The 16,080-nt window shown below is 41.6% G+C and overlaps 1 protein-coding gene across 1 annotated transcript in view; it reads right to left on the bottom strand.

Moving 5' to 3' along the window:
• The window catches only part of Lrp2 (LDL receptor related protein 2), a 207,114-nt gene that overhangs the window by 75,447 nt on the left and 115,587 nt on the right, over nt 1-16,080 (bottom strand). The window contains exons 34-43 of the mRNA XM_023719208.1: nt 15,702-15,811; nt 12,027-12,204; nt 9,985-10,198; nt 8,320-8,559; nt 7,149-7,337; nt 4,636-5,556; nt 4,333-4,498; nt 3,323-3,481; nt 1,782-2,071; nt 720-923 (exon numbers count right to left, since the gene is read on the bottom strand). Of these exons, the coding sequence (XP_023574976.1) occupies nt 720-923; nt 1,782-2,071; nt 3,323-3,481; nt 4,333-4,498; nt 4,636-5,556; nt 7,149-7,337; nt 8,320-8,559; nt 9,985-10,198; nt 12,027-12,204; nt 15,702-15,811 (2,671 nt within the window). The remainder of the gene's footprint in view (nt 1-719; nt 924-1,781; nt 2,072-3,322; nt 3,482-4,332; nt 4,499-4,635; nt 5,557-7,148; nt 7,338-8,319; nt 8,560-9,984; nt 10,199-12,026; nt 12,205-15,701; nt 15,812-16,080) is intronic.

The following is a 16,080-nucleotide window of genomic DNA, read 5'->3' as shown; positions in this document are numbered from 1 at the left end:
GTTTGTAAATAGGATCTCAAGTCTGCATCTTGTACAGCAATTAACCACTAAAAAGAATATATGCAGTGTGTTATTTGTTGAATCTGTACTTCCGATTTGATTTGAAACTGTCTCATTGCTATCTGTTTATCAATAAAATTTTGAAAAAAAAATTCATCTCAACCACAGGGAGGCATGCTCATGCAGCTTATTTGGGGCAAACAATTTCAAGGCCCACTGTTTCCATCCACATGGAAGCTAGGGACTGGCACTGATCTCCGTATAATTACTGCATTAATGACCCTCTGCTCTGAAGACCAGTAAAATGCTAATGATGACCTGTTGCACCCCTTTGTCCTATGCTAAACATGCTTAGCACTTACTGCCCATCGCTCCATATGCTAAGTGCTTCTAAAATATGTCTCTTTCACTATTACTCGGGAAAACCCCAGTAATCGCTCCATTTTACAGACAAGCTGTCCAGGGCCAACTAGCTTCTCCAAGTCTATACAGAGTGTAATCAGCATAACCAGGATATGAATCATGTTTTTTGCGTATAACTACTCCCAAGGCGTTTCAACAGGAATGCAGTCCAGGTTATCACAGTAAGTCTTTCAGCACTAACAGGCCCATGGGGACAGATCTCAGACCCACTCGCACACAGCAGGGTTCTATACCAAACACTCAGCTGAAGACAGCACATTCTCCTTGTTGGCAAAATCACCAAGAGGCCGACTCACCACAGACAACCTCCAGCTCCTCGCTGCCATCACCACAGTCGTTGTCACGATCACATATCCAGTCCTCCTCGATGCAGTGGCCATTGAGGCAGGTGAACATGGAGTGTGCACACCGGGCACCAGTGTCCTGGACGCAGAACTTGTTATTATTGGCCAGATACCACGTCCCCTCATGTGGACAAAGGCACTCAGCTCCATTTGGTCCTGGAGCCAGAGAGTAACAGAGTAAAACAGTATTCACAGCAGCTTCTACATGAAACACTGCAAGCCCAACAGGCTTTCAGCTATATTTTGAGTTGTACTTTCATTAAGAAGAAAAAAAGACCAATTTCTAATTAATGTGCTAATACACATCAATTTTTAATGAACTACCACATATCACTGATTCTTCTTGGCAAAATTTGCAAACAATGGTATCAAAAGGCACATGATTCCTATGCCTTTGCTCTCCATAAAATACATTATATCTCACATAATCACTAGAAATATTTCCAACTATAAACAATACCTCCCAAGCTGAAGAATTAAATCGTTGTGTAAGGTAGGTGAGCTTTAATTCCTGTGGCAAGTTATAAAATAGGCCAGAAAAAGTCTCCTCTTGTATATTCTACCTCCACCAAACATGTATTTAAAATACCTTCCTGAGTATGGCAATATACCTCAGTGTCACAGAGCATGCCTGGCAAGAGTGAGATGCTGAGTTTATTTATTTATGGTTTGTTTTTTTTTTCCTGGTACCAGGGACTGAGGGATTGAACTCAGGCCAGGCAGGCGCTTATGCCACTGAGCTATCTCCCCAGCCTGAGATTCTGAGTTTTTATTCCTCTACCAGAAAAAAAAAAAAAGGTTCTTCCTAGGAGGACTCTACACAGACTAGAGAAAAAAATCTGACACTCTTTCATTATAAAATATAACTCTAAATCTATTTTACAAATTACCCTGAAATCCAGGTGAATTTGGCTTTCCTTCTGGATGGCAATGAATATCTCTTGAATCCCCACCTCAAAAACTGCTATTATTATTATTATTACTGGTTCTTCCACCTTCATGGCAGGGCCTTACCTGGCACACAGATATGGCTGCAGCCCCCGTTGAACTGATCACAAGGGTTGCTGCACTGCTGGCTCTGGTCCTTCTTAGCCACGCAGATACCCTTCGGGTGGACAGGCAAAGTGGTAGTCATTGCCATCTGGCCTGACCCATCATATTTATTAGCTCGGTAAACTTTTTTGGACAAGAAGCCAGTCCAGTAAATAAACTGGCCATAGAGTGTCAAGCCAAAAGAATGAGGAGCTGAGCTGACGATGACCTCACGGTACATGCCCGTGAGCGTGGTGCGTTCAATCTTCTGCCTGAAATGAAGTTTAAAACAATGGCTGAAATCCAACAAGAACAGCTTTCAGGCTCACTTGTTCATTTACACCAGAACCCAGCTGTCTTTGGCTGGGGTGTACGGGAGGAAAAACTGTATCACTTGTTAGTGTGAGCTCTTATTTGCTTAACAAACAATTTCCAAATTAAAAAGGGAGCTGGCTGACAGGAGAAACCAGGTTCATGTCACACATGGGAACCATGTGGAGCAAGCAACATGGAGTGTTTATCATCTGCCCATCTCATGCCCTTAATACCTTTTTCAATTTAACATTTATTACTTTTACTAGGTATTTACCTAGCATGAACCAAAATTAGACACAAAACACTGCTGTTGCATTTCAAATAAGAAAATAAAGAAGAAAAAAAAAAAATCAGGATTTTGGTGTTTGGCCTCACCAAGACCAAAATCATAAGGAAATAAACAAGAAAAGTTATGATTCCTGACATGCAGGTGCAAATTATGATAAATGAAATCATTTCTTCCCTTTGACTATTACATTAGGATGACTACAATATAAGAGATTTGGGGGTCACTTGAGGAAGTTACATATAAAGTTGAGAGTCAATAAGTTTATAAGGAAAATATAAAATTTGCTGAGAAATATGCCAAAGTAAAAGAATCCATTTAAGAAGATAAAAGGCTAAGAAAATTACATTTTAAAAGACACTGGGCGGGGGGTGCCCCTTAGCTCAGTTCTTTAAGTGGCTGCTTCAACAAAGCAGTCAGGCTCAGGTTGCTGTGGTTAGATCCCCACAACTCAAGCCAGCCAAACCTGCCCTGAAGGCATTCGGAGAAAAAAAAAAAAAAAAAAAATCCTTCTGCCATTTTTTGCTAATTGTTTCTCAATAAAATTATGGAAAAAAATAAAAAATAAAAAAATAAAGGACACTGAATGATACAGCTTCCTTCCCCTGCCCACAATGTCAGTGTGCATTAAAGTTATTCATATTTATGAGTCACCTGACAGTCACAATTATAGATAAATTCAGTGATGTATCTTCAGATGTCTATAGTTCATAACTATTCAATTTCATGATATAGAAAATATTTCACAGGTACATTCACTCAGCTAGAATATAATACAGTTCCTAAAATTACAAATCTACATTTTAGCAATGTCTTTCTGGCACATAAAGCAAATCCCTCTGCTTTGGTAATAGGAGGAAGATCTCTTATTCTCTACAGCTACAGGTAGTAACCACCTACATGAACGACTAAAGATACATACAAACTACTGTCCACCCAGTACAGAAGGTCTAACTCATAGTCCAGAGTGAGCCCACTGGGCCAAACCAGGCTGGTGTTCACAATGGAGATGCGGAAGTTTCCTCCCAGCGTGGCTTTCTCAATTTGAGCAGGACTGTCCCAGTTACTCCAGTACATGTACCTAGTAATGCAAAAGAAGTCATAATTCACTCCAGGAAACCTCATTGTCCTTTCCATGTGAAAGTGACAGCTTTCTTTAATTGCAAATTGCTGTTAATATGAGGACTAAACCTACTCTTCCTACGCACACAAGTTGTTGTAAACAGATTTACTGAGTGAGAACACCGGTTCCTAGTATGCTACCAGCTTCTCTATCATAGCGAGTTAAGCACTGCATTCTCCTAACAGGTCCAAAACCAAAACAAATAAACACCCACTCTTCCACTCTTACATCTATATCCACAGTGCTCTAGGCACATGATATAATTTCTGGGCTTATACCTTCTACAAATAAGCAGATAAAATTACAGTTAAAGCTCCAATGACAATGGCAAGGGTTGGGAATCTTGTGCCCTGCTTAACAAATACAGACTTCTGACATCAAAGGAAGAGATGGACAAAGTGGACCATGCTTGGGAAAAGCTGCTGGCACATGCCAGTGAGGTCCGGAATGAGTAAGTCTCTCTGCAGCCCAGTTTCAGGAAAGAGTTTATTTGTACCATGGAGCTCTTCCTCAAATACTGTAGCCAGTTTTATCTGGATTATGATTTACCTCCCCAGTGCTAGGATTACAGGCAAGTGCCACCACATCTGGCCCAGCCATGACTTCTGCATAAGCAACAGCAGCAGCATCAAGCAGCAGCATCATTGTCACCCCAGTTCCCTGGACTCCAACAGTAGCTCTTGAGTACATAAGAATGCGTCCAGCTGACCTTCTCATGGAAATGCATAACCCCCTACCTACTTGACAATAAATTCTACCTAGACTTCAAAAAAAAAAAAAAAATTACAATTAAAAAGACCATAACATACCCATGACAAGGATCTAAAACAATGGATTTTGGTTTTGAAACACGAGCTACCACAGTGCACAAGGATCCATCTTCAGCCATGGAATTAATCGTCTCATTGACATAGTCACTGTAATAAATTCTTCTGTTGATCCAGTCAAAGGCAATTCCATCAGAAGTCCCTATATCTGTACATACCCCGGAAGACACACACAAACATACACAGATGTTAGAGCTTCAATACACTTTAAGAACACTTGAGTCACTGACATGTGTGGACCCACTGTAGTTACTTCCAAACCAAACACCACTTTGAGTCACTTACCTGAAACGATGACAGTTGGAGAATGAGTCCCTGAATACAGGCTGATGTAGGAAATCTGGCCACGTCCAGAGCCTAAAGCTTGAGTGAAGTAGATTCTATTATTCACACTATCGTACTCCAGGGCAGTGGCTGGTTTTTCCATAGTTATTGCTTGGAAAGGTGGGCTATGGTCTTCAAGGTCAAAGTGTAAGCTCCTCAAGGTATTCTCAGCGGCATAAACAAGGAAATTTTCTGTTGAAATGGCACAGCTCTTGCCATCGCTCTGCAGGGTCCCAAAAGCACAGCCACATTTTGAGGTGTGCTGTGTGGGCAAAGCAAAGCAGAAATGAGAGCATCCACCATTATTTTCCAAGCAAGGATTGTTGCTGACCTCTGCTGGTGACCGGGGCTGGACACGCTCATCGAAGATGGTCACATCTCTTAGCCAGGAGATATTGTCTCGTATCACTGTTGGCTCATCTGAATTGTTTGGTTCCTTGCTAGCTTGGAAGATTTTTTTCAAATTTCTATCTACCCATATGATAGAATTTCCAAAAACTGTGATGCCATAGGGAGTCGGGTAATGGCTGCCATAACGAACCATTTCAGATTCCCCTCCATTAAGATGGATCCTTGCAATTATATCTAAAGAATCATCAACCCAATAAATATAGTCACTGCTGTGGTCCACTGCCAAGCCCCGGGGGGTGACAATGCCCTCTGAGACAAGTACAGTTCGGTTGGTACAGTCAAGAAAAGAACGCTCAATCTTTGGTTTCTGCCCATAGTCAGCCCAGAAAAGGTATCTGTTCTTGGGGTCTACAACAATATGCCTGGGCATATCCACAGTGGTTTTAAGGAGAACACGGCGGTAAGTGGTATTGATGCGATGAACTTCTATCAGTGTTTCAGCCACAAAGCCATTAGTGAAATAAAGATTCCCTACAGGAAAAAAAAAAAGTTGTTGATGAGTAGGAAACCAAGAAGAAAAAAGAAAGCAGTCAGCTTTTCACTTTCACAACAAAACAGGTTAGGTTGAGGTCAGCATCAGTATGGGATATCTTTTCAAAGATAATAAATCTCAGTGTAGGCTTAAAAATGTAAAACGATTCTCCAGAGTTAGAGAGAAGGTGCTCATCTTCAGTTTGCAAGGCAGACTAGAGTTCACTGTAAGTGTCATAGACAGCTTTCTACTACAAGGTGTATTTTCCAGAGTGTCTTTCTATTGGAAATATGAATGTTTTATACTCACTTCAAAGACATACCGTGATGTAACTTCTACTCCAACATGACCAGAGGAAACATGGATAGAAAACGGCTTCTCGGGCTGTGCTGCTATAGTTGAATGCTCTTCTAAGATTAATGTCAGGACTTCTTCTAGTCTATCTAAAGCAGGTGTTTTCACCCCATGAATTTACCAAGTCCAACATCTACCTCTCTCTGTATATTAATACCACAATGTAAACGTTAGAATAAAAACAACAGTCATATTCATATGAAAGCAATTTGATGAACACAGAGTGGCCCCAAATTATTGATTCTATGTAACTGGAAGTCTGCTGCTGAACTAGCAGTCTTGTTACCAAGACACAGTTTATTCCTATGTGTAACTCAAAACACCTCCAGAGAAATCAGGCCAATAAGAACAATGTAAAATATGTTACTGGTATAGTATTGTCACCTATTTCTACTTGAAATTGTGTGTGTGTGTGTGTGTGTGTGTGTGTGTGCTCATCTCTAACCCTTTAATTCAGGATTGCCATATTTTTTTAGTGAAAAAAAAAAGATAAATAATGAAGATGAGTTTCAAAACAGGCTAGTAAGACAGTTACAACAATTGATACATTGTGTGAAGTAAATCAGATCCATATGTGCAAACAACCTACTGTCTCACCTAGTGTGAGAAAATGAACAAGTAAATAAGATCCAAAATGTCTTACTGTTTTGTAAAGATCCAGATAGTAAATATTTTAGGCTATACACAGCACAAGGTCGCCTTCGCATGTAACGTGAAAGCAGCCACAGACCACAGAGATGACTGGGCTGAGCTGTTACTTTACTTACAAAAATACTTGTCCCACTAACTAACAGCAGTGTGCTGACCTTGCTTTATCTATATTCTCAGAAACAGGAAATATCATCAGGAATGGGATTTTTAGAAACCAATAAAAACCTTATTTCACTACAGTACTATATTTTCTGTGTGCAATAAGCACTTACCTTATGAAGTGAGACTCTAAGTGTGAAAACCACAAAATTATGTAATTTTAATATTTCTAGCCATTTATACCTGCATTTTGATGTTAACAGAAGAAAATTAATCTACAATTAATTTATTGATTGAAACACACAATATTTGCTAGAGAAACAGCTTAGTCTAAATACACGATTCAACTTACCTTAAATCATCTTAGCCATTGTCTAGAAAAAAACGAATCTTGCTTATACATAATTAAGCTAAGTTCTCCTCCATAACATAAAATAGTGGAGATGCAAACCAAAGTCTTCTCAGTCAAACTACCGCGCTCACATACCTGCTACCCAGTCCACTGCAATGCCCCGGATTCCATTTCTTCCTATCCCAGAGGTAACAATGCTTGTAAAACCAGAGCCATCAGGTCTGACTCTACGGATTGCATTATAGGAGGTAATAGAGCTGCTAAAATCACACCAGTAAATAAAGCCAGAGGCTACATCAACATCCACGTGCAGTATGTTTCGTCCTAGAACACATAAGAAAAGACCATCAAACAATGCTCTAACTCAAATTGGATTTTCTGTTGCCGATGTCTTCCCTTCCTCTCATTCCCAGCTCCCTGCTCTAAGCAAGCCCTCCATTATGAGAAAAAACTGTCTACCAGTTGCAATGAGCCACCTGTAGCCCTCGTCTTGGCTTCTAAATACCGTTTCCCACATGAGAGGATCTGGCTCCTGGAGAAACACTAGGGAAGGCCTGAGGTGAGCCTGAAATGTTTTATTGCACCAGGAAACAAGGACGCACTCACATACTAATGGGGACCACGTCACAAAAACATAGGGAGCCACTTGAAGAGCTGTCCATAACCAAAATAGATCAACTGGAGTATCGTTACTATGGTAACCGACCAGAACACACTAAATTCTCAAAAATTAAAATATGGCTTCACCAAGATAATTTTTACACAATAAACTGGGAGAGACTTCCTTCTATAGAAGAATATTATTGATGAATATTTTTAAAATGACAGTAACACTGCAAGCAAGGATCTTAGATGGGTAAAAGGTGCTAGAGCAGCAAGATAGTCCAAGGGTCAAAGTCTAACACCACAGATTTGATAGAAATTAAAAAGAGGCAAATACACCTTTCAAAAACAGGGATTTGGGGTGACAGCCCTGACCAGGAGGTTAAACAAGAGTCACAAGCACAGGTCGAGCTGATTCTTCCTAATGAGCTCCATGTTGGACTCACAGCACCACCTACAAGGTGTTCCTGCCAGACCAACAGGCACAGGTGAAGGTAGGGTTCCACCTAATCTGACAGCCCTCCAGACGGATCTGCTGCTCACTGAGGTCTGTGCATCACCCTAGACTGAGCCAGTTACACTCAGAGAGAAAGACAAACTTCTTGTGGGCTGGATCCAGACATAAAGAAATGCTTTTATGGGCCCGAGGACTCAATGTGGCACTAGATGGAGTCAAGTCTCACTTATTTCCAAGTTGGCATACCTTCGCCAGCCACTGGCACCATGGCCTCCGAATGATCTGACACTTCCAGGCTAAAGCCTCTGATTGCAAACAGTTTCGAAACAACAATGAAAGACTTATATGGAGAGCAGGTCCGATGATCAGGATTGAGTTTAAATCCAGTGGCACAGGCGCAGGAGAACAGCCCTCCTGGCACAGGCAGGCAGATCTGCTGACACGCATTCATGTTGTTGCTGCAGCCATTTGAGGACTGGCCAACATCTAAATGGAAAGAAAATTAGTTTGGTGACAGTTGGCCCTACCTGCTTGCCACTGCAAGCCAAAGTTAAAGTTGGGCCACCAAGTAATTCATTGTAAAAATTAATAATAAACACCCAGAAGTTACACTAACAGCCTAGAAACAACATTGAGAGACCGGAGCCTAAACAAGAGACCTAAAGGTTTTAAAAGAGTAACACATTTGTGTCATGGTTAGAAAACAGAGAGCATCAGTTGTTCTCCTACAAAACATGCAAGGATTAGACAGACGGGATGCAAGTCTGCTCAACTGGGAAGGAGGCTCTTGGTCCACACATTGGCATTTAACATTATTATTAGTTTAATTACATGATCAACAATAAGATGGAAGATGGCTCAGTAGAATAAGCGCTTCCCTGGCAAGCGCAAGGGACTGAGTTCAATCCCCAGTTCCGCAAAAAACAAAAAACAGTAAGATGGATATTTGTTTTATACAGGTGAAGTAAGTATATTTAAAAGTTGTTTTTTCACATGCAAGAAAAATAAATATCAACCAACAAAACTAAGTTGTAAGACCAGAAACTAATTCAGGATCTTTGTTTAGATTGAAAAACTACAGAATGTCAAAATTATTTTAAAAATCTCCACATTGCAGTGATAACTTTAAGAGAAAAACGAAAAGCTGGATTATTTCTGAAAAAAGTACACCAAAATAGACAACATCTATGAGTATTCTTTTCAAGATTAAAAATTATATCCTGTTATTTCTTCGTCCAGCACTCATCCAACAAGTACAGTGGTACCTCAGTTCACAAGTGCTTTCATTTGCAAACAATTTGGTTTGCAAACAGAAGCATCTGGCAAAATGTTGCCTGTGAACTCTGCATCAGGTGCCAAACACAGCTGCAGCCATCCTTCCCACACAAACACGAATGTGGCCATTTTTTCCAGAATCGTACATAGAACAAATAAAATTTGTGAGATGAGGTACCACTGTATTCTCTATTCTTATTCCTGAGCATGGAGCAGTAAACAGATAAAACACCTGCGCATATAGTTTATATTCTAACAAACAGAAACAATAAAAGTAGATCATGTCAGGCAGGGCAATGCAGCAAAAAGAAAGAGTTTAAAGTGACAGCAAAGAAGGCGAGGGATGCAGCTCAATGATACTCAATGCCCTGTGAGTCTGAGGCTTAGGTTAGATCCCTACCACTGGCAACAAAAATCAAGTGAGAAAGGAAGAGACTGGGAGGAAGTTCACCATAAAGCCAAGCTGGCCTTTCAGATGCCAGGTTAATCTTGGGCACTGCACCATTCTCAACACACAGTTATCCATTCTTAGGTATTTTTGGTAATGGGATGCACGGAAAGTGCTTATGGATATAAGTGTGTAAACACGTGAACACCCATCATGCATCAGTGAGTGTTTGAGTGACAAGTACTTACTCCGTCTGTGATACACGCGAAGGCCCCTCAGATTTGGAACATTATCCCTCATGATCACTTTGTTGGCTCCAGAGGCCTTGTCGACTCTTTCAATAACCTCATACTGTTCATCAGAATAATAAAGGAAGGAATCATGGACAGCAATTCCCCACGGATGGGAAAGATGGTACACCAAGATCATCCGCTCCGTACCATCCACGTTTCCTCTCTCGATCTAGAGGATCAGAAGTGTCATTAGTTTCACTAGGCAAAGCAGGAGGTCAAGCAACATCTTGTCTGCTCGAGTCAGCTTTCTCTGGTGGCTTAATGAGGAAAAGAGGCTGAGCTCAAGGACACCCTGAAATGGAGAGCTGGAGCTCTCCAACCCAGGCTTTAACGTCTGCACAGACAATTTCTGTAATAGGGACAGGAAACATACATCCTGGAATCTCAAGGCCAGACAGGAGCCAAGGAGAGTGATACTGTTAGAACAGGCGGCAAGCCGTTGAATGGTTTTGGTAAACCAGAAAAGAACTCTAAAGAAGAGGCCAGGGAGATGGCTCAGTAGAATAAGTGCTTGCCTAGCAAGCACAAGGGTCTGAGTTCAATCCCCAGTTCTGCAAAAAAAAAAAAAAAAGGAACTCTCAAGAAGTTCCTAAGGAGAAATGACAAGTAGCTGGTTTAATTTTATTCCAAAAACTTCCCTGGAGTACTTTCTACACACCAGGCTCTAAGTTGGGTATTAGCAAGAGAGACAAATGTGATCTGGGTCACTGCCTAATAGATAAGGAGCAAGTAGTGTCCAGAGGTATCATGCCCCAGAAACTGACAGAAGTTCCAGAAGGCCAGAGCACAGGGAGCACAAGCCTCCAAAGAGCAAGTGACAATGCAGATCAGCTGAGCAAGCTCAGCTGCCATGATGGAAGCTGTTGCTCCAGCCCCAGGCTCTGGGCTGGGCAGTGGTCAAACTTGGTGACAACCTATCATGGAGACAGCATGCCTCGAACATGAAAGCTGGGCACAGGCCAGACAGAACTGTTCAGAATGGTAAGGGAGGCAGGAAAGGCTGGGCGCAGTGGGGAAGTTGAGAATGAGGGGACTTGCCCCAAGAAAGGATGGACAATAACATCACTAACAAGCTGACTGGCTCAGGAGGGCGGAGCAGGTACACAGCAGGCTGGGGCAGGAGGGGCCCTGCATAGGCTGTGCTGGCCTGTACTGCGTCCCATCCATGTCTGCAGAGTGCTCTCACACACATCACTATTTGTTTTTAATCCTCAAAGTTTATCACTGTTTTAAGTCGATATGAGGAATAAAATTAGTATTTGTTGAACAGATAATGAATTGAAAGCCAAACCTACAACACAGGATTATGCACAGCTTCAGTGTCAAAGATCTGCTATTGCTATTTAATGCAAAATTCAAAGGAATAGTTAACTAATTGTAATGATTATTAAGTACTTCCTATGTGCCCTGGCTCAGTTGTATAAGATAGCAGTAAAGATCACAAATAGGTACTATTTCAGTAAAACTTTAGTTTCTGCTTCTTATTGCAGAATATAATAACTCAATCATAGAGTTTAAAATTCCCAGTAAAGGAAATTTCACAGGTGTTAACTATATTTGGACGCAGGAAAAAAATGTACAGCTATGAGAGGAGGCTGAGCCTGGAAGGTTGCTCAGGCTTGTCTCTGCCTATCTACTCTTCAACTGGAATATCTAGAATATTTACAAAGAAGAAAAGCATTGAAATAACTGAAACAGGAAATAAATGTCTCTGAAAGGCCAAGTAAGTAACGGCAAATGTAATTACTCTATGCTGATGAAAAACAAAGGTCAAGGGGAAAATTAATGAAAACCATTCCACAGGGAACTGTGCATGTGCTACAAACAACTGGACTTCGACTAGGCCAAGACTTGTTCAAGGAAGAAAAATTACTGGAAGGAGAATGAAACACTGGTAGAAGCTGCCCAATATTATTGTTTAAGAACTTCTGCCAGGGAATGCGGAACACACAACTACTGAACGTGCACAGTGAGGCCCAGAGCGTGTCCGCCCATACCACTCCTCTGCTGGTGACTGCCCAGTATAGTTTCTGCTCCTGGATGTCGAGGGTGACGACCTCCAGGTGTTCCAGGTTCCCAGTGAAGAGAATTTTTAAAGATGTGCCATCCATGTTAGCGCTTGCAATCTTGGCAGGAACCCCACTGTCTGTTCCTTGGTCTGACCAGTACAGTTTCCTACAACCACAAGAAACACCATTGTTTAACAAAACGGAAGGAGGAATCACATGTGCAGCTTACATATTGAATGAGAATGAGTGTTTCCTGTCCTCACAGTGCTCTCCATCCACTGCAAGAGTCTGAGACATCAATATTTTGTCGCATGCAGAAGTATGTATTTAGAGCCCTGCCAATATCTACACATGTCCTAGTAAATCAGGGGGTAGAGACCATTTAAAATGGGGTTTAAACAGGAGAGCAGGATCCCTCCCTGGGGGCTATAGCATCAGCCTGGACAGAGAGCTGGGAAGCTAGTAACAATCAAAGAGCCTGCATCAGCTATTAATCTCTCTTCAAGGAATCTCAAAGTATCCAGTACGTTGGGAAGGCCAAAGGCAATATAAAGTTGGCCAATTATCTTTCTACTCACTTACCAGACTTCTTGCTGAATTCGTCTCCAAATCACAATCTATCAAAAGATCAGTTAATTTCTTAACTAATCTGATTTTTGTTATGAAAAATTTTAAGAATTAATGCAGAAAATAAGAACTAATGAGTAATGCTTTCCTGACAGCATGAACTCCATTAGAAAATGCTATCGGGGGGCACATATGCCTTTTTAGACTCTATTTCCTAATGATACCAATGGCTTATACTCCATATGTGCATCCACGTGACCTGTGGGCACCACACAGCATTACCAAGTCAACGAGATACGCAAATTCATTAAAATATCAGGAGGGCAGCTTTCCATTTCCACCCATGACGCAATTTCTAGATTTTTGTTTTTTTGCTTTTTAATTTTGATATTGTTCATTATTTTATTTCACTTCATTTCTAAAAATTTGGGGTTTTTAATCTTCTTTATTTGATATAAGTTCTTACCCCTATACAGCTCAGACTTGTAGTGCTCCTCCTGTCTCAGCCTCCCAAGGCATGCAGTACTGGACATTGAACTCAGGTCCTTGCACTCGGCAGGCAGGTGCTTAGGCCACCAAACTATCTCCCCAGCCCCACAAATTCTAGACTTGAATTCAAGTTTTAATTTCTTTGTGCCTCACTTCCTGTAGGGTTTTTGTTTTATTTGGGAAGTTTGTTTTTTGTTTTGTTTTGGACATAATGGACATACTAGGGACTGAAACTTGACCCCAAGAACTTCACACTGAGCTGTATCCTAGCCCTTTTCTTACTACTTATTGTCTGAGACAGTGTCTCACTAAACTAAGCTCCTCAGGCAGGGCTGAATCTTGTGCCCCTCATGCTTCTGCCTCTCAGAGTACTGCGACGACCGGCATGGCCCTGGCCGAACATGCTAACTCTTGAGTTTTGGCCATTTTTCCTCTTCCATCTTTTATACCAGGCTCCTAAAAGTTTACTTGGAGATGGCACAAAACTTGTGATTTCTGAGTTCAGTACATATTTCTGCTACCTGGTCTTAGCTGAGGGTTCTTATCCCTAGCGGACTATGTATCATGCTCCCCATGTTGGTTTTCAAGTCGTTCCTATTCTGTATAAATTGTGAACTCTTCCCCCACTCTCAATCAAGTATTTCCTTATTATTTAACTTTCTTCTTCTCCTAGAAATATGCTCAGGCTTCTTTAGCCCAAAAAATAATTTCCTGGGCTGGCCAAATAGCTCAGCGGATTAAAGCACCTACAAGCAGGTGCAGGGGCCAGGGTTCAATCCCCAGGCCTGCTGAGCCGCCCCTGCCCCTGGGGCACACTGAGACTTCAATTGAGACTGGACGTGGTGGCGCACACGTGTAATCTCAGCTCTTGGGAGGCTGTAAATAGGTAGATCACTATGAGTCCAATCTAGTAGTAAGATCCTGAACACCCTGTAGACCCCACCCTAAAATGCAAAATAATAATAACAATTTCCCATTACATTTGACCTGGAAGTTAATCCTTCCCTAATTTTTAATACAAAACTATTTTTAAAATAGTCTAACTTTAACCTTCATTTCATACTTTATCTCCTTAGTACCTCAGTCAACATCCTCCCTCATACATCATCAAACACTCTACAATTGCCTCACTCTTTTATTAGTGATCATCCACAGAGATACTGCTAGGTAACAACTGATTCAGTAACTCTAACCCCAATTTTCTCAAGACTTTTTTATATCCACAAAGTCTCTATCCTGTTTGTTTTCCCAACTCTTTTGACAAAAGTCAAAGCCTTCCTACTTGCTTCCCAACCCAGCTGGGCTGTACTTAGCCACCTGAACACCCTCTCTCTTTTCTTCCCCTTTGCTCCTGGCTTCAATTTATCATGTCAATTAACTAGCTTCAAAACTAGCTCTGCCTCCTGAAACTCCGCATTGATCTAGTCCAAACCACCCATTAGTATTTATATATAACAAGCCTCATTTTCCTTAACTAAGCTCTAAATTCTCAAGGTTACAAGATAATTATTTGAATCATCTTTCTATCTGTTCTCTAGACCCCACTCATCAAAATCAACGTCTTATTTTCTGTGCTTAAAAACCTGGGCAGCATTTATTCCCTTTCCAACAATCAGCTGTTTAGAGGAAGGGATTCTAGCTGAAATTATATAAGCAGACATGTGATATCCTTGTAGGCCTGGCCCATAAGAACCTCCCAGCTCATTCCTGAATGTTCTTTACTGTTCAAAAGATGGTGATGTCCAGAATGGCCTAGAAAGCCTCGTCCTGCTGAGGGCAATGATTCCCCCACCAGTGTGGGTCCCTGAGAGAATACACAGAGTAGCTTCCTCCTGTCTTCTGTTCACACTCTACTGCCCACATGAAAGACAAATCTATTTTCTTTAAAATAGTACACTAACAAATACACAAAGGTGATGTTGGCACATTGCCTTTATTTGAAGCACAGCACCAATACAAATTACTTCTTCAGTTCTCATCCAGGCCTGGGAATAGGATGCCTTTTAAACAAAGTCAGCATCTCCTTGGAATGAGATGATCATCTCTTATTTAAAAAAATCAATGTTTGTGTTTTACAATTTATTATTCTAGAGAGCAACAAAAGGAATAACTGATTAAACTGACCCAAGGACTCAAGCCTCTATCTACCCACTAGGACCACTTTCTTTCTCCTGGACTCCCTACCCCTGGCCTCACCCAGCTCCATGCCTGGTCCATCTCTCTAAATTACAGATTTGGTTCTATCATTCCCTTCTTTAAAATTCCCTACTGGCTCCTTATACTCCAAAGAGTAAAGTTCTCCTCCCTGACATGGCATTAAGGACTCCCAGGTACCCCCAGGTGCCTTCAGCTGCTGCAGTTCCCACGTGGTCAGCCACCCTCTCCTCAGGGCCCTGGTTCCACCCCTCCCAACTAACATGCAGAACCCAGAAAAAAAATGCAACTTCTACCTTTCACATCAAATATTGCTAAATGCCATTCCTCTTCCCACTGAGATCCATACTTTTCAAATGCTGACACAGGAGACCCGAAAATATTCTGACTTGACATCTAATGGGACAGTGATCTGAACAAGAAAGGTGCCATCCTGGGCTCAGGGACACTCACCCGCGTGCAGGGTCAACAGCAACACCGACAGGAAAACCAACTCCGAGGTTGGTGCCGTCATTGGTAATCAGTGTTTTTCTGTACCTGCTTTCTCCCCGGAGTGTCAACACCTATCGCACAAAATCACTTATTAGAATGAGCTTCACAAGGGACGGGACAGGGTTGGGGAGGAGACACAGATGAGCTGCAGAGCTTGCACAGCAAATGCTAAAGCACCAATAGGATGAACGAGGCAGGGCTGCCTGGGATGCAGGTAACTTCTAATTGCATTTCAGGGCTCTAGGGAATCAGCTCAACAGAAAATGAGAATTAAGGGGCCGGGAGATGGCTCAGTGGAATAAGCACTTCCCCGGCAAGCGCAAGGGCCTGAGTTTAATCC

The sequence above is a fragment of the Octodon degus genome, unplaced genomic scaffold (genome assembly GCF_000260255.1).
Source record: "Octodon degus isolate 3935 unplaced genomic scaffold, OctDeg1.0 scaffold00065, whole genome shotgun sequence".
Taxonomy (NCBI): Eukaryota; Metazoa; Chordata; class Mammalia; order Rodentia; family Octodontidae; genus Octodon; species Octodon degus.
This window is presented reverse-complemented; position numbering and strand designations above follow the sequence as displayed.